This window comes from Candida metapsilosis (assembly GCF_017655625.1).
Source record: "Candida metapsilosis strain BP57 chromosome Unknown scaffold2, whole genome shotgun sequence".
Classification (NCBI taxonomy): Eukaryota; Fungi; Ascomycota; class Pichiomycetes; order Serinales; family Debaryomycetaceae; genus Lodderomyces; species Lodderomyces metapsilosis.
The window spans coordinates 2,541,078-2,560,218 of record NW_027138160.1 but is presented as its reverse complement, the minus strand read 5'-3'; the positions used below and the strand labels follow the sequence as shown (position 1 = coordinate 2,560,218).

Below are 19,141 nucleotides of genomic sequence, written 5' to 3'. Positions count from 1 at the left end.
AATTGACAACATTGCACTGCTGTTGCACAAAACTGATGATTGCAAATTTGGAGTCTATTAGGAAGCACTGGATTTCCTCGTGATTGCTTCGATGTACTTTTGAGATGCATTAAAGAAAATAATAAAGAAGTATTGCATAAGTAAGGAAAATTACGACATTTTATTATAAAAGAAGGTTGTGATCCCCATGAAACACCACTTTAAAAATTTATACCAGCAAAATTGTCTATTGCTCTATTACCTTTTACAATACCTCAACTCGGCATATCTCAAAAATGGATACACAACCCCACTGAATCCCATACATAACCACATGGCAATATCGCCACCATACTCACCACCAACTCTTTTGGCAATTGGACCAATCCAATACTTTTGCGACATTCCCACAGCAGCACCAGTCGCACCAATGACAAACGAAGCAGCTGCTGCCCATCCGTGAGTCAATTTGTTGGAGTCATTCCAGATGTTGAAATTGTAATGATGAAGGGTAGACCATCCCTTGCACGTCAATCCTTGTTCGTCAAACTCATCCATTGATGATGGTGCATCATACGATCCATCTTGTGCAAATTCAATCTCATATAGATGGTGAAACCAATCAGTACGGAAAATAGTATTCTCTTCAAACAACAATATGAAATACATTGAGATCCAGTATCCAATCATGGGTAAGAAATTGCCCAAAATTGTCGAAAACTCATTTCTCCCAACTAATGCCGCCACCAAATAGATTGCCGTCACGACAATTGCCCAAAACCATCGTGGTATCCTTGCTAGCCATCTTCCTGCCATTTGGATATCAAACGCAGCTGAATACGTATTGAGAATATTATTAGAAATTAATGAAAGAAACATTATAACGAGAAGGAACTTGCCACCTCCGCCCCATGGCTTGAATGCTTCATTTAGTAATCCGCCCATTCCCCATTTAGTGTATGCGTCTCCCCATGGTTTATAGTTTAAAGCAACGTTACCGATGAGTAAACCAATTACTCCAACAAAAGTGGTGGGTAGAAAAGTTCCCATGAATGTCACGGTGAATACCTGTAAATCAGGCGTATCTTCAGGAAACAAAATGTAGTAATCAGAAGCAATTCCACCCCAGGTGGAAGTAATTGAGTAGCACAACGAAAAGTAACTTAGCCAGTTTCCCTTTATAGTCGCATAATCAGTTATCGCATCATCCAAATTCAAATAATGAAACTTTTTCGAAGCAACAATATACAACAACAAGAAGGAAAGATTAACAGGCACACTAAGGAACGTTTCCACTCTCAACAACTGCTTAATCCCTCCAATTGCAACAAGAAGCGTAACCCCAGCAATAATGACAATCCCGGCCCATAATGGAACTCGATCATCACTCAAACTAGCCAAAATCTGTCCACCAACAACACAATTAACAACTGACCAACCTAATACGCCAATTACACAAACTAGTGCAACTAGTTTAACAAACCACCATCCGAAAAGAAACCTTGCACTAACCATTTGTCGACATCCTGAACGTGGACCCATCATTGAACAATATGCCGCCAAGACACATCCTAATCCTTGGCCAATGATTCCGGCAATTAGGGTGTTGCGTAACCCAAGTTCAAAGCTTAATGGGCCTAGAAAGAATGATGACATTGATGTGAGTCCACCACAGGCTGAACACCATAGGCCTAAAACACTGATGAATTGGCCAGTTTTGTTGGATGATCGTTCGTGCGGTAGGATTCGTTCTAGCCCACGTGTTTCGACTCCTAGTGAGTCTAGTTTCTTGGAGAACACGTTAAAGTAGTGGAATATGGAGCCATGGTTTGCGGCTGGAGTAGTTGATGATGATGATCTGGAGGACGATATTGTTTTTGTCAAGTCTTGGGTTGGGTTGTTGCTACTTGTCTTGTTTATTGCATTTTCACCGCCTATGGATTTCATCTTATTGACACTGGGCATGGCAGCTAATGAAGGTTAAGGTATACTGGTAAGCAAGACATTTTTCAAACTTGTTCCAATCTCTGATGCCTTTAATTGATAAATTTTTTCCCGATGTTCTCCATTCTTTGAGGGTTCCGTATGCGCATACAGCTCTTTTTGTGTCATTGGTCAACCAGGAATCATGAGATTGAACAGGTTACAAAGTAGGTTGTTACAGCAATGGCAGTGGCGATTGTCGTCTCTCAGTCTCTTATATGATCTATGGTTTGAAAGGGTATATCAGCTCATAGTAAAAAACTCTGTACAGTTAATCAAAACAAAGTTGAATGGGTGCAATATTTTATGCGCTTTTGCGGCGGCACCGCAGCTAACAAACATTAGAAAAAACTTAAAACAACTTAATTATCATTGAAATGACACGATAAGGATGTTGTTTCAACGAGACAGTGAGTATGATTAGAGAAAATTGTGTTTTTCAAGGTCACCTTTTCCTCAGAAAAACTGGGTGATGTTCTTACAATCACTTGGATTTAACTTGTGAATAGGTTTCCAGTAGAATGTGGATTGCAATTTTTACCCATCCAAATCCTATCATATTTCAGATCAAGCTTAATCTATGGTGAATGAAAAGTAATGAAGGTGGCAAAAGTCTCATTGAAAAGAGTCAGATAATGCGAGGCTGTGGGTAACTCGTAGGAATTAAAGGAAGATGGTCTCAGAATATAGACTGGAGTTTCTCTTGTAACGTTTCCTTCAGGTTGAGTATACGAAGTAAAGTAAACACCTGATAACACCTTCAGTGAAGGTAATCCAGAGGTTACAGAGATCTAGATCTGAACGAGAAATATAAAGAGAATCCACTCAAACGTTTGACTGGATACACACAAAACAGCCGAATTTTCTTTTTTTTTCTTTTGCTTTTAAACTAAGGCGGGACAGTGGGGGGATCAGTTGGTTGGTACGTTTAAAAGTAAATTGAAGGGGTTCTACTGAAAAGTCCGAAAATCTAGACAACTTTGGAAGAGCAAACGCCACAATTCTTTTGATTATTGCTCTGTAAGGATTCATAAACTATTGTACATTAAAACTACATGAGACTGATACGAATGAAAATTCGTAAGTGCAAGAACTGATACACAATAGAAGTGGCTCTCTCTTTCTCTAATCCGCCCTCTTAGCCAGTATCAAACAATGTCATTATACGAAAAAAAAAAAATAAATAAATAAATAAAAAGGCTGTGAACTTTTGTACCTCGGAAGTTTGTGTAATGCGAAGATACAGCTTTAAAGTTTTGAGGTGTAAGAAGACTGCTATGAGAGTACACATTATATCGCTCTACAAGGGAGAAAGTGGGAAGGAATGATGGTGGTGAAGACTAACATCACTTACGAAAACTCTACAAGATTGGACTTTCATTTCCGCCCGAGTCCATGTCATTGTCGGATAATCTACGAAACATCTTAAATTGGTGATGTAATATTCCTCGGTATTGGCTTTTGTGGCTTACTAAAATTTGTAGATTTTGCTGCGTTTTGTGTAAGTAAAGTGAAACAACACACCACGGGGCAAAGATATAACCATGGTTATATTCAAAGACTCATAACCACTATAGACTCTGGATATGACATCACTTACTTCAGTTTAAATGAAACTAAAAAATCATCTGGTTGTTAATGAGATTGTGATTTAAAAAGCAACACAACACTAAAGGTTTTAAAAGCTTAATAGATTCATACACAGTGAAAGTCTGACGTATATGCAATGCATGTTAAACACAGTTTATGTAACTTGAAAATTTCAATATACAAAAGGAGTGTGGTAAATAGTTTGCCCCACTCGTCCTTTTTGCGACAGACATAAACGAGTAATACTTAAAGGTACAATTAAAACAGGGATGAAAGGAAAGGGAGTAGGACAAAATTGAAATTTAGGACATTTACAACGTCCGAGGGAAGTCTCAACTAATAGTAAAAGTAATTGAAGACACAGCCTCTGTTCTTGTTAAAGGGGAGGATGGAATGTTTTAGCAATTGTAGATTGCTGTTGACATCCATAAAGTATTTTTGCTCTATCACTAAAAATAGCAATCCATGAGCCACAATTGCTATATCTCAAAAAGACAAGAGTATAAATAAAGATAGTGTTTATTTATAAGCCTTGATTTAAGAGAGAAAAACAAAGAAACATTCCATTTTGAAATATCTCTCTCTATTGTGTTTTGCTTTTTATTTTGCGAGGAGAGGGGGGTGTAAGTTTTCCACTTCTCCGATATCCTCCATCTTTCAACACACACGTGTATATCTCGCAACCTATGTTTTAAAGTTTACAAACAGTCAGAGTAGTATATGTTTGAACATCTTTTCTGAGTGGGATGGTCTAACAGTCGCGAGAGGTCATATAAAGGCACAGGTTTAGTATAAGCTGATATAATCTTGAAACGAAATTAGTTAGTATATCTGAATGTTGATGGATCCCTAACATAGGGGTATTGCTATTCTCTGTTTCCTAAAATACAATCAGTTTTTTTGATAAATATTAAATTTCTTTACATTTGTTGTTTCAAATAATGTAGATAAGTGTTGTTTAATTTAAATCATCATCTCGTATACTTTTTTAGGATTGTAATGCAATAATTTCCCAAACGGTTTTTCAACAGGGTAATAAGTAACATACAATTGGTTAAAGTAAAGCCATTAAGCTATACTATATTATCTCATTAAGATGTGTATCTCTAAAAAGAGTACCCATTGAAGTAAGAAGAAGAAAAAAAAAATTTTTTATGCTTGTCTCATCTTCTCGTAAAGAACAAAAAAAGAGTTGATGAATGCGATGGTGCGGCTTTTGATATCTCAATTAAGTAATTTTTGAACTCACTGCCACAACTTACTCAAAAGTAAAATAAAAGTTTATCCAAACATCAATATAATAATTCACTAATTCGGTATTTTTTTTTTTTACACCCCCGAAAGTTTTCAATTTTGAATTGTGTGCCCCTCCCCCTCGAGAAATGCCCCACTTGAGCTTTACATCGTACAAAGAGGATATAGCCTGATTGGACATCAACAATAAAAAGATACACAAGACATAAGAAAATAAAGAGCAATAGATGCTATAGCTCTTATTGTCTGATGTTTATTGTTTATTATTCTTGGGATTAAGATCCTAAATATCCCGAAATAGGATTATTTTGAACTACAATAAGAGTGATAAAAAAACAAAATTGGGTGTCAAAAGGAGAAGGAGAGAGAAAAGAAGATGCGCGTGTGTATAGATATGTATCACAAGAAAGAATCACAATATGCATGTGATTAAAATCTTTATACTACACACACACACATATTAGTTGTACTTTTCTGATATATAGGTATCTACTGGAGTACTTGTATAACAGGTGATATTTAATATCAATATTATCTTAACTGTCTATTGGTATATTATAACAAACGTTTTTGTAATAATATTAACTTTTATATTTTTATTTTTGTATATTTTTTTATTTTTTAAAATGTCTCATAGGACAAAATCTATTTTATATTTTATTATTATAATGTATTATTATAATTATATTTTTATCTTGTGAAATTAAAAAAGAAATTTGAAAGGAGACACAAGACACACAGAGCAAAAAAAAAACATATCATATCATATAAAATACCTATGACAACAAACTAAAGAAATATAAATACCAATTGAAATATCCTTTACATATCTAAATAACATATATCTTCAATACATACCACTAGCTTTTATCAAACCAACCAAACTCACTTATTCCACACAATTCGCTTATAAACTCATACTCACCACCACACATCACACCACACACCACACCACACCACATAATAACATTATTACTATTACACATCACCACACTTACACACATATACCTTTATATCTTCAAACAGCTGGTCTGATTAACAAACACTACAACACACAAACTTACACATTCAATTCTATAACACAACACAGCACACACATTATACAAGCATACACACACACAAAAGATGTCAGTTTTAACCACATTAGTCAAGATTGAAAAGAATGTCACCATGGTATCCACAGGAGTAGTAGTACTGCTCATATCCTTAGGAATATTGTTGCTACTTATTGATTTCACATTGTATGTACACATGTGTTATATCAAGAAAGATTTGAATAAATTAGACAAGGTTTACATATACTAGACAAACAAGAGAGAAGAAAGAAGAGAGATATAGATTATAGAGAGAAAGCAGTGTTTTTAATTCATATAACATTTTTAATTACAATTTTACTTTTATTTTGAACTGTATAACTTTGTAAAATTACTACGACTAAGTCTCCTCTAGTATGGGTAGACACACTATTCTGCAAAAAGGTCAACTTATTTATAAGGGCACTTAATAAGGGTACTCAACCCAATAGTTTTAGTAAACAGATGTGACTTTTTTATTCAAATTGACTATAGATGTATATAAACCCAATTAAAAGATGATTCTAGATCACCAATATGACCGAAATGAAATATAAAAAAAGAAACCAAACCCTGAAGTATAAAACCAATTAAAGAACCTGCTCTAATCAAGTATGAAACGAAACGAAACTTGCACATCTTAACTATAGCCAACCTCTTCTTTTTCCCCTTCCCTCTAATCACATTCCTCATCTTTAAAGATAATAACAATTTCAATCTCTTTACATTTAGAATCAATTGATGCATCATACAACTTCCAAAGTCCACAATCATCAACTGGACATTCCCAAAATGTGGTACACTCATTCAATGCCAACAAGTAATAATCATCCTTGTATTCAATTGACCATCCTTTATTATACAATGCATCGGGTTGAACTGGTGAATCAAATTGGAATTGATGATTAGCGACAATTTCTCCAGTTCTGTATTTACCATCTTTCAAGACTGAATCACACAAGGTGAAGAAATCAGTAGTGCAGTCGGAAGTAGCAGCAATTGAACAGTATGGGTGACACAAGTTAGATAATCCATATGGAGATGGGGTTGGAGTTGGAGTTGGTTTTGGTTTTGGCTTGTACCAACGTTTCTCCTTGTCATCACAATCAGTAATTGGTTCAGGTTCAGCACATGGTGTAGTAGTTGGATGACATCCACAATCAACGGTCACCCCATTATGTTCCAATTGACCATCAGGTAACTCAAACACCAAGTAAACAACATCATCTTCATCACACAATTCCTTGACACCTAAAGCAAACTCACCACTGAATAAAGTAATGTCACTATCTTGACGGCATGAAGTGGTGGTTGGTGGGCATGGAGTAGTAGTAGTTGGTGGAGCACATGGAGTGGTGGTTGGTTCACAGTCTGGTTCAGTGATTGGTCTTGGTCTGACGTAACCAGCTTGGGAAGTGGAAATTAAAGCAAAAGCAACAGATAAGATAGCAGAGTATTGCATAGTTGATGATTGAGGGTGATTGATTGATGAGATGAAAACTGAACTGATTGAGGTAAACTGGGTGGGTATTTATAGTTTTTGGAATGTGGTAAATCAAAGCAGGTGTTCGTATCACACACAGCGGTGCCATTATTCAGCTCAAGTGGAAATCTCCCACATCGGTCTTTATTATTGAAAAGCGGTGGTTTGAAATTGAACACACATACGGAAACGTTTGCATGTGTGAATGGCCCCGACATCGAACAAATCTGGAATGAAAGTAATTGACACACATCGCCAAGTCCCGTTTTAATCTTCACCGCCTCCGACAACAATTATAGTGTCAGCGTGTCTGACGTTGACACGTGTATCCAGATACCACACACGGGAAAAAGGCTCCGACATATGCAAATATTTAACACTATACCACCTCCATAGCTACTCTTCCATGTGTTGATAAATTGCTTCTCGTGTGTAGGATGATTTGTGGTGTTTTGTCTGTCGGTAAGTTGCTCTGTCAAACCCTCGGCGTGTCTATGTGTGTAAGGAAAGCAATACTTTTAAATGTAGCAAAACTGACACAACCACTGTAAATACATTCTCTCCTCTTTCTTTCTTTTCAATGGTGTCAAATAGTTGGGTTTCTTCCATTCAAATCCGTTGGCCTCCAGGTGCATTCTTGAACTCCTTTGCAAAAAAAAACACATTTAAAAAGGTCATTTCTCATCGAATCGGGTAGTGGAAACATACCCCCTGATTCTTTTGCTGTTACAGTATTGGATTTAAACACATTCTATAACTCAATTTTGTCCTTTGTTCTAACTCTTGATGTAACTTTCATCGTTTTTCTTCTGGACTCGAAGATCACTCGGATTTCACGTGATTCTTCTTTAGTCTAAGGCCGTTACTTTCATTAACTCTGTGATGTCTATGGTAGATCTTTCTAATCCTTCCGTATGGCTCCCTTTATGATGTCTTTAATGTGGTAACCAGTCAATTGTAGGACAGCTTATGAAATTAAAACACTCTCCTAGATTTGACCTCGAAAACGATTAAGAAAAGAATGAGAGACATCTACATTTTCCATAGTTACACAACAATTTAAACATTTTATATTAACTACATGATATCAAACTGAGGGATATCAAGGAAATAGACATCGACGTCTTCTGCCAAATCATGATCACGAACGTCATGAATTCCACTAAATGCAGACCTTGAAACACGCATTTTATCAAATCAACTTACATCCATCGGCTTACAAATATTACGGTATTGCGACGCGTTATGCAAACTTTGCGTTTTACTATCATACCATACGGTGCTATCAACGCGCCATACGTATTCTTGCAAATTTGAGCTTTGATTGGTGAAGCTTGCCCCCAATAATAGGGGATTAAACTTTCTTCCAATTGTAAGCAATCATAATCTACCAAAGTGTTGATACTCTGGTATAGTTTAATATGATTGTTACCTTTGAAAGAAAAAGCTTCATTATGTGAAGAATTCAACGACACACTACCTCATACAGAGGTAAAAAACTGAAAATATAATCTGATAATTTAAAACAAAGGTCTATAAAGAAATAGGAAATTGGTTCTCTATTTATAGTGCAAAAAAAACAAGGGGGGGTATTTCAAGAAAGGGGGTAAAAATGTTTTGTTATCACGTGCGTCAATTAATAAAGCCCACAAAATAAAAAGTGGGGAATAGTTTGTAAACGTTTTCCTCAACACAATTTCAGAATTGTAACAGTGATTACCACATCTCATGTGAATTTACCAACTCCACTTGTGTAGTTATAAAAGAGTCGATAAGAGGGGATACAGAGAGACAAAAGTTACATTCCACAAAATAGTTACAATACTTCTCTAACATTATATTTACACTCTTTTTAACTAAGTAATGTCACTGTACACTGGCTAAGACCATTCATGAAATACTCCACGGGTATAGGGGTTCAACAGCCTACCATGAAAACAACAACTTAAATAAATAGGGTGAAATAAACGTCTAGTAACTGTTTTGTATATTGAAAGTATCAATATACATTGTCACAAACTAGAAAACATTCATTATTCCAATTGCAACAAAATGATTTATAAAATGTAAAATTATGTGTATGATTATTGCCTTTGAAATAGTTGAAGATCCCTTTCATTTGAGGTAATAACAAATGGTAAACATATGCAAGTGCAGTGCAACATAGGATTTCTTATAACTCCGATGCTTTTAGCTCGCATTAATTTTGATAGTTTTTTCTGTGATTGTAATTTTATGAAGGAGGGACTTTGATGGACTATTTATAGCAATTTTACTGTGTTTGTAAAAAGAAAAGAGGGGTATTTGGTTATGCTGATAGTTAAAGTATTGTATATAAGACTCTCTTGAATATTGAGTTAAAGTAGTAGTAGTAGTATCACTATGACTGATTTGTTATGCTATCAGTCAATAGGAGATAGATTAAAAAAGGGTATGGGTTTTGTATACAAAAGACTATTATTATATTGTGATTCTTTTTTTCTGTTTTTGTGTTACTCTTATAAAAGAAAGGTGAAACTCATTTTTTTTGGTTTTTGTTGTTGTCAAGACAACCCCATCCGTAATTGACTGGGAAAAAGCATGACCCATTTCTACTTTGTAATATGCAGTATATTATGTTCATGCTCTTACGTAAGAGAGAGAAGAAAAGGGGAAGGAACGAAGGAACATGAAGATGAAAAATAAAATTTATAACAATGACTTTTGACTGTTTGACTGTTTGATTTGTCTCTTTGTATAAATTATCATATCTAATAATACATATACCAATATAAACTATTTATGTTTAAAACCTCATTCTTTATTAAACACTTCATATGTTGGAAAGCCAGTGCTTTACTGTAATAAATTCAGTGTAATTGTAATTGTAATTGTAATTCTACTTCAAGAAAGATTATTCAAGGCGGACACACAGTAAACACATGTCTTGGTTGTAGGTAGATAAGAAAACCTAAAAGATAGAGGAAAGAAACGCCTAGCCTACAGTGTCTGATACAAAAATATATAGCTTGTAATTTATCTCATTAATAACCTATTTGCAATCAAAGTTTTGATCACCCGGTCACACTTTGCCCTAATCTGATTATCAGTCACCAGTCACAGAATTAACAATAGTACGATTAATCACTGCAATTACTGTCCAAAATAATATGCAAACTTTCGTTTGGCTGCTGCTGTTAATGCTAAGCAAACCAATGTCGAAACACAATTGAGGTCCAAACTTACTACGTGTAAGCTGAACCGAATGGAGTATAATCAATTGGGTTATATAACCAAACACTACATTCCCATTACCATATCACTCTCATATTCCCTAAGAACACCAAGAACTAAAGTTCCTGGCAACCAAAAGAAAAAAGAAAGTGATTTCTTGATACAAAAAATCAAAACTTCTCCACAATGTATAGAATCATAGTACAATATAATACACTTTACGAAGTGTTGAGGTTATGATTCACACCTTGAAAGACGTTCTTCCACTCTTTTTTCATTGCTTTTAGCTGTAGTAGTTTTCATGGTCGTAAATCCCCAGAAAGAGAGAGAAAGGAAGAGGAAAAATCAACTCATTTATAGTTTTATATACTTTTTTTTTTTTTTGATTGGTAGCACCTTTCCACGAACAAGAAAAATTATTATCAAGCCGACAGCTCGTTTCAAAAGCATTACTTGACAGTACCACACCATATCAAACATTATGACTGAAGAATCACCACAACTACATCCAAACCCAACATCAATCCACCAACATATGCAGCCACCGTCACAGATCAAACAAGAAGCTCCCCATCATCCACCAACAACAAGTGACCATACTGCTACTGCTCCTCCTGCTGCTGACGCAGCCGACGCTAACGACGAGATCGATGCTATGCCATTTGAAGAGTTACAACAACTATACCAAGACTTGCAGAACCAATTCAAGACTGTATCCCTGCAACTAGCCAAGACGTTTGAAGAAGAGCGTAATCAGCGCAACACTTTAAGCTATTATGAACGTCGAAATCAAGCTATATTGAACATATTGGACTGCATAGAGGAAAACAGCTCTACTAACAATGGTCATGAAACTACTGATCCATTTGACACTGAGAGGATAAGACGCGTAGTTGAAAAAGCACCCCGTTTAGCAAAAACCCTATCGCCATTAACAACACATCACCAATTTTCAAGTGTCCCAATTTCATCCAATTTATACCTCATTGCATACTTGATGGACCATATACCTGACTTAATAGATGACGATTTAACTTCAATTGAAATCAACCCACAGTCGATTGAATCTTGGTGTCGACGTAATCGCCATTCAATCGCTGCCAATTTGGTGCCGGGCGCAAGTAAACCCGTCACTATTGAAATGTTGAAACGGTTGAATGAATATAATGGAGTTGAGTTTGATTTGGGTATTGATGGCAAATTGATTGTTACTCCACAAGCTGCTAGTTCATCAAGTAAAAAGAGGCGTAGGAAGTAATCACATACAAAAGGATATGTAGTAAGAGACTTCTTTTTTTTGTTTCTATGTAGTTGTTGTTGTCATTTGCAACTTGAATGACCCACGTCGTTCCCTTTTCAATATCATTTCCAAAACTCGAGTATTTTCCAAAAACAACTTAAAGATGTAAACTCGTTTATGAAATGCAAAATTCCCACGATCAATCAATCGAATAACATCAAGAAACAAATCCGCATCTTCAAAAATTGTGCCACTTGTACCTGATTTCAACTTGTTCAATTCTCTAATTGCTTTAATTTCAAACTTGGATAAAATTGAATTCAAATTGTGTAAATTTTGGAAAATTGTCTTTGTTATTGGTGGCGCATGTGATTGGGTCTCAATTGATGTTTCTTCAATCATACTATTGAATATATTGAAGTATTGGGCATCCCTATATGGGTTAACGACTGCAACATTGAACAAATTTGCATCGTCTTCAAGAACATGGGGAGCATGCACTTTCTTTACACCACCAAGTGCAGCATCTTCATTGCTTATTGGTCTAGGGTAAGTGAAATTCATACTGTTGCCATACTGATCCAATACTGAACTCCAACCACATTCATCAAGAATTTCAATACCTTCAATTGTACTTGAAATCATTCCAAGTACATAAAAACAAACACCACGAATTTCCCAAATTGGACAATGATGAAACTGTTCAACAATCAATTCAATAATTGACGATTTCAAATTGATGTTGTATAATGGATCCAATAATTGAATTCCATATTTACCGGATCCAATTTGTCCAATAATCCATAAATTAGTTCGTAAAAGATATAGCACTTGACAATGATGTTCATCTTGATTATCAATATCGAGATATTCACCATCGGTATTTATTTGATTGAATATAGTTTCTACTGATGACAAGATTTGATTAAAAAAATCTCGTGCTGTACCTTGTTGGAAATAACTCAACCCTTCTTCAGTTGACAATAAACATTTGAAAAAATACAATGATGACAATTCATCATCGATATCCAATTTTGTTGTAGAAGTTTCTCCTTGATTACGCTTTTCAATTGCAGTAAAGCTACTCACATAGGGGAAAAAGTGAAACCTAATCAATTGTTCCAATTTCTTCAAATACTCAAAATCAGTAATTTGAAACCACTTGTTAAATTCAACTTCAAGATAACCCAGAGACTCCAAATACTGGAATCCAACGCGATTTTTCAAAAAATGAACCAAGAATCGACGTCCAATTTCATATTTTTGTAAAATGTGGACAATTGGTTGATACTTGATTATCGATTGTAGATTTTGAAAATTGTTGCCCTGACAATGATTAAATAATAAGTCAATTGATCGAGTTACAATATCATGATTGGAATCATACAAGTTATCAATCAATCTTTCAATGCAAAACTCTTGACATTCAAATGTGTGTAGTAATCTAGGCAAGGTATGTTTTAATAAATAACTGCGGATTTTCAAATTCGATACAGTTAAACTCATCTTGAGTAAGATGCGAAATGGCGTATGTTCAACTGTGAAATCGGCATACTTGAACAAAGTCAAGATGAATAAATTTGTCGACTCAGTTTGGCTTGATGCAGAAATGATATTGGTAAACATGGTAAACAATTGCCAATGGGTTAAAAAGTTTAATCCTTCAGCAGTGGTGCTCAAGATTCCAATAAAACGCAAGTACCCCACTGATACCGTATTCTCTAGTCTTTTTTTACTCAAAATGGGGTCTTTTGAAGATATACCACTAAATGGGTCAATCTGAGCCACAATTTCGGCGATTTGTGGTAGGATCTTGCTCGTAGATAAATACTTGAGTCCAGCATCATTACTAAGAAACATCTCAATTAATAAACATCCAAACTCAATATAAGTGGATGAGTTTCTATTATTATGCACTGAGGAAAACCGATACTTGAATGGACGATAAAATGAAGCTAATCGTTTAAAGAATTTGGGTGATTTCTCCAACACTTCTTCAAAACGTTTCGAATCAGTTAATGGGCCTTGGACTAATGTTGTAAGTAATGGCCAATTCCATTGTTCAAATTCCTTAATTGTTAGCACTTTGCTGCTAGTGATCATGGATTTAAATTCATCATCATCAACGTCAACATTCCCACAAGCAGTGATGTTTTTTATTTTGGATTTAATGAATTGGTTAGTTTCAACAGCACTGGTCTTTGCACTGTTTTCCAATGATATATGTGCTGATATATTGGGTATTTGCAATTTCGATTGAACCAACTCCGATGGTAAATAACTATTGGCGATGAAATAAAGTTTCAGAAGAAGAAAACTAGCTTTCTTTTGTAAACTCTTGTTTCCATCATTGTGGGATTCCTCAATAATCGGCAACAATCTTTCAAATATACCGCATTTCACCAATATATACGTAAGTAACCCTTGGTAATGATGGACAATACCCCTCACAAATGGTTCCTTTATCTCCTTGTATTCAAAAGTAAACTTTCTCTTACTTCCTAAACTTTGTTGCTGATGTTGATGATTAAACTTTATAATCAAGTCACCAATGGGTGAATTCTCCATCCAGGGAAACACTTTAATCCTTAAAGCATCAAGTATAATATCAAGAATAAGATCTTGAACTCGATGATTCTTTTTACTCAAATTGATTAAAAGATTCTTTATGCTTGTAAAGTTATTAATTGAAAACGCAATCAATCCATTGAAATCCCGCAACAATATCGATATCAAGTATGATATTTTCTGTAATTTGAAATTAGAAACATGTTTGAATTTGGAATCTCCAATATCTTCATCAGTTGAAAACACAGCAATTAATGAATCCAAATCAAATCCATTCCGTAAGAATTTTCTTGAATTTTGAAAACTTAAAAGTCGTAGCACTATCAACAAACAAGTTGACCCAACTTCAAATGATCCTTCAATTATGGAGTTTATCATTAGTTTGAATCCACCTGAATGGAAAACTAGTTCTGGCTTTAGTAGAGCTATTTCACAAATCGTTTCCAAACAAGCATTCTTGAATCCTTCTGGGATAGGCGCAATACGCAACCCATATGCTGAAAGTGTGTGGTTATGATCATGTGCATCACCTTCAACTATCGCTATCAATGCTTTAATCACCCCGACAGATAACAAATCAGCACCTTTGTCTATAGTCAAATATTGTCGTACCAACTTCAACGCTTGTGTCATTTCAATCAAGGAAGACTTGTATTGGTCATTAGCTAGACTGGTGATGATGAATATGAGTAGTTTCAGCTGCCCTAGTAATATAAGACTATCATAATTGACAATCAAATGACGTAATATTCGATAACATGATGACCTCACTTCTGGTACTGGATGGTACAACATAAACTGAATCCTCGGCAACACTGTTCTAATTTGTACTTCTTCTTTCAAGTTAGGATACGCTTGGAATAACGACACCAAATCATTCGATTTCAAAACTATTGAATATTCATCTTTATCCTTGAGTGAACTTAAATTTGAAAGTAAATCACTTAAAAGCCAAGTCGGACTTTCGGCATTTGATTCAGTTGATGCAAATGAAGGCGAGGGTCCTAGTGTTGGTCTATTAGGTAATGTAGCACTGCGAATCCGTGCTTTTTCGGATAGTGATCTGGTAACATCAACTTCAAGAGCCGGTTTCGCTCTAGATTGTTGTTCTTGTTGTTGTTGCTGCTGTTGCTGCTGCTGACTCCGATCAACTGATTGGATAGGTATGTTCATTGACGATAAAGTTGTACCTCTTTCCCTTTCAAATTCGCCACGTGTATGTTTATGCATAGATGATTGTGGTTGTGACGGTACCCCAGATAAAGAATGCTGTCGTTGTCTTTGTTGGTTCTGCTGTTGCAAATGTTGATGTTGTTGAGTTTGAGGTAAATGTCGAGGTTGTAATGATCGAAGTGATTTTATTGAAGGAGTCTTTCTTGGTCCATTCGTATCAAGTGTTGACGTTGATGAACTGTTCATTGTACCTGTAGGACCATTTGGTTTAGGAGCTTAGCACCTGATAACTTTCCCAGGTCGTGTCTGGATTTCTCTTTTTTTTTTTTTTTTTTTTTTCCGGGTTCGTTGAAATTTGACACGACATTGAAAATTGACACTTTTGGTTGCAAATGAGGAACAAAGTGGGAGCAGGATTGAAATGGGGTAGAGTTGTAAATTGGACAATAGGATGCGGGGGGGAAAGCAATTATGAAGCTAACGAGATGTGCCGATTTAAAAGGACACCATCATCGGATACACAGGTATTGGCACAGAGCTTTAGCTCGTCTCGGAAGGCGTGTATGTAGCGTTCCTGATAGATAGAATGGTTATAACTTCTTTTTTAGCTGAGACTTTGTTGTAAGGAACCGTTGATTGTATTTCTTAATTTTCGGTGGAGTAACAAAATTTGTCTTTAAATTGGGACAAATATCTTATATGCTCAAAAAAATGTACATTGTCTACATAATCTTTCTCATTGCTTATTAAAGAGCCGAGATATAGCAAAGTTTCGGAGAGCAGGGTAACATCGTGTTGGAGGATACTTAGCCATAAAGAGCTCACTATATGCCCCCTTCTTTTTAGTAATCGTAACAAGGCAGTGGCTTGGACCAAATGAATGATTCAAGAACGAGTGACACAAGCAAATTCAAAGTGTCATGTTTTGCCACTTTTGTACATAGTTGAGGTTTTACTTTTTGCCACCAAAAGTAGCAACTCATGCCTAATTTGCATTAGATAAACGAGAGTCAAGTCCATCTGTCAAAAAAGAGATGCGTGACATCCTTTTTTTCAGTTTGTGTAATGTCACTTTCTTTTGTTTGTTTTCTTTTGGTTTGGGCAGGTTTGTGCTGGCTGGAAATGCATCAATCAATGCCATATGACGTAACTAAAAGTATTTTTCGCCTACTGAGGTCCATGTGAATAAAAGGTCTTTCTTATTGTTGTGCTTGGATGGTAGTAATTGAAAGGGGGAGAGGCTGCGGCTGCGGGAGGAGGGGGTGTATTCATTTATATAACTTGGGGTGTATTGTGTCTCTCTTTGTTTAAGGTTTCATTCATTTGGTCTTACAGTAGTATTCCTGAGAAATGACAGTGTACTGCATATAGTTTATAAAAAAGAGGGAGGGGAGAAGAAAAATAAATTTATATTTTTTTTATTTTTTTTTTTAAAAAATAAAAAGAAGGAAAACTGTGGAAAGAATTGTGTGTGTGTATTGATTCCTACGGAACACCAATTTCCATGATTAATATATGTCGAACTGCTACTTATAACACCCAAAAGATATGTGTCTACATTTTTATACTATGTCTTTTTTTTAATAAGAGAGAGATCTCTTAGGTTTAGATATGAGATCTGAGATGTTTATATCGCCGAGATTGGGATATCTGGTTATATATTATCTCGGCGTTTTTGTGTGTGTGTGTGTGTGTGTGTGTGTGTTATGTATTGGTTAGTTTTCCCTTTTTTCCGTTATCAATTAACGACATTTGATTGGTTGGGAATTGTGTGTAGACAAAACAATTTTGTTAATTTTTTTTCTGCTACTTGTTTTCAGCCAGTATTCTTTATTAAAGGTGAATACTAAAATTTTAAAGTTACACACCCCCTTCTCCTTGTCCTTTATCTACATATGTGTGTTGATTTTATAGTAGTTAATAGTTTATATCTAAAGGGTGTGTATAAATGTCTTATATGTATGTTTCAGATTGAGTGACCACTTCGTTTTCTTCCTCACTCACTGTTATTTTACTTTGAGTTATTTTTACTATCTTTGTGTAATATTACTAAAATTAAAAAAAAAATTAAAAAAATAAAAATGCCTTACAATATAATCTTTTTCCTTTTGTTATATATAAACAAATTAAATTTTCAACAATCAATCAATCAACACAGCCAACAACAACAACAAAAATTCAACAAGACAAGTAGAACCTCCTAATAACATACACATACACATACACTTTTCTTCTAATTACTTCACTGTAACCAACAAACTATATACCCATAATCTTATAAAAAAAGAAACTCAAAAAAAAATGTCAACACAATTTGCTACTCCTACTCCAGCTTCATTTGAAGAAACAGTCTCAGGAAAACCAAACACCACTAAACAACAACAACAACAACAACAACAACAAAAGACAACTTTACCAACAAGTCCATCCTCATTAGACCGTAGTACACACAAACCACCAATGTTCACCTTTGATGGAGACGAATTATCAAAAGACGGTGAAACTAACTCGCAAACAAATGCTGATGCCGAGGAAGACGATGAGGAGGAAAAACAAGATCAACTTAACCCATACCAATACGACATTGAACCACCAGCAATCTTTGAACGATCAGTTCAAGACTGTTGTTCACCTCATAGAACCAACTCAATCATTTCACTCACAAACACATTGAACAACTATACCCCATCTTGTTCAACCACCAGTGCCTCAGGGTGCAACAACAACAACAACAATGCTAGCAGCAGCAGCAGCACTAGCATTTCCAACTTATCCAACAGTTTATACAACTCCACCAACAACAACACATCAGGTAGAAGAAAATCAATCATCAAGAGACCAAGATCATCAACTACAAACTCCTTTAGCAATAATCGTCTTGAGGATTCATTCACTCCATTAAACACCCTAATCACATCATTTGACTCAAACAACAATAATACCGATGGCAATAATGATGCCGCCATTGCGAATATGTTTCCATTATCACCAAATAGTCCACCCAAGTTGAAACATACTCAATCGCAATTGAACTGTTGTTCTTATGCTGAGTTGATTAATGATGAGTCTTGGTCGTCTCGTTCTCCTGGTGGTGGACTTGGTGGTCTTAGAAGAGGTCAAAGTCAACTGCTGAGCCACCAACAACAACAGGGTCAACAGCAACAGCAACAACCACCTTTTAGATCTACTCAGTCTACTGGAATGGTTCCTACTTTGAGATCACCAAAATGGAGAAGATAAGAAGACCACACACACACACAACAAAAAGAAAAGTGCACTATAACACATTGAGAAAAGCGGTATATCATAAGATATATCACGACTGTCTTATTTCCTTTGTTTGACTTATTGATTATGCCTGCCTTTTCTTTTAAAATTTTTAGTTCTTAGAACAATTGTTTTTTATGTAAATTTTTTTTGAGTTATATGGGGATTAATTATGTTAAAGATATGCTTAAAGTTAGATTTTAGATAGAAGGAGTGATTTAAAGTATGTTTTCAAGTAAAAAAAAAAGAGTTTTATGTTTAGTCAAAGGACCCCCTCCTCTCTTTTACTTCAAACATCTTCTCTATCTATATTTTGCT

At 35.3% G+C, this 19,141-nt stretch overlaps 5 protein-coding genes across 5 annotated transcripts; 2 read left to right on the top strand and 3 right to left on the bottom strand. All coding sequences in view use genetic code 12, as the record gives it.

The window, feature by feature from the left end:
- Positions 1–237: 237 nt before the first annotated feature.
- I9W82_002608 (TPN1) lies at positions 238–2,109 on the bottom strand (the record flags this gene model as incomplete). The annotated part of the gene is made up of 2 exons (XM_067691482.1): positions 238–1,949; positions 2,100–2,109. 2 exons carry the CDS (start codon positions 2,107–2,109, stop codon positions 238–240), a joined length of 1,722 nt encoding a protein of 573 aa, XP_067549843.1.
- A 4,446-nt stretch (positions 2,110–6,555) lies between these two features.
- I9W82_002607 (uncharacterized protein) lies at positions 6,556–7,341 on the bottom strand (the record flags this gene model as incomplete). Its single annotated transcript, XM_067691481.1, has 1 exon — positions 6,556–7,341. The coding sequence occupies one exon, from the start codon at positions 7,339–7,341 to the stop codon at positions 6,556–6,558; it is 786 nt and encodes a 261-aa protein (XP_067549842.1).
- Positions 7,342–11,056: 3,715 nt separating this feature from the next.
- I9W82_002606 (uncharacterized protein) lies at positions 11,057–11,833 on the top strand (the record flags this gene model as incomplete). The annotated part of the gene is made up of 1 exon (XM_067691480.1): positions 11,057–11,833. The coding sequence occupies one exon, from the start codon at positions 11,057–11,059 to the stop codon at positions 11,831–11,833; it is 777 nt and encodes a 258-aa protein (XP_067549841.1).
- Positions 11,834–11,878: 45 nt separating this feature from the next.
- TSC11 (TORC2 complex subunit) lies at positions 11,879–15,802 on the bottom strand (the record flags this gene model as incomplete). The annotated part of the gene is made up of 1 exon (XM_067691479.1): positions 11,879–15,802. The coding sequence occupies one exon, from the start codon at positions 15,800–15,802 to the stop codon at positions 11,879–11,881; it is 3,924 nt and encodes a 1,307-aa protein (XP_067549840.1).
- A 2,055-nt stretch (positions 15,803–17,857) lies between these two features.
- I9W82_002604 (uncharacterized protein) lies at positions 17,858–18,796 on the top strand (the record flags this gene model as incomplete). Its single annotated transcript, XM_067691478.1, has 1 exon — positions 17,858–18,796. One exon carries the CDS (start codon positions 17,858–17,860, stop codon positions 18,794–18,796), a length of 939 nt encoding a protein of 312 aa, XP_067549839.1.
- Between the last annotated feature and the right edge of the window lie 345 nt (positions 18,797–19,141).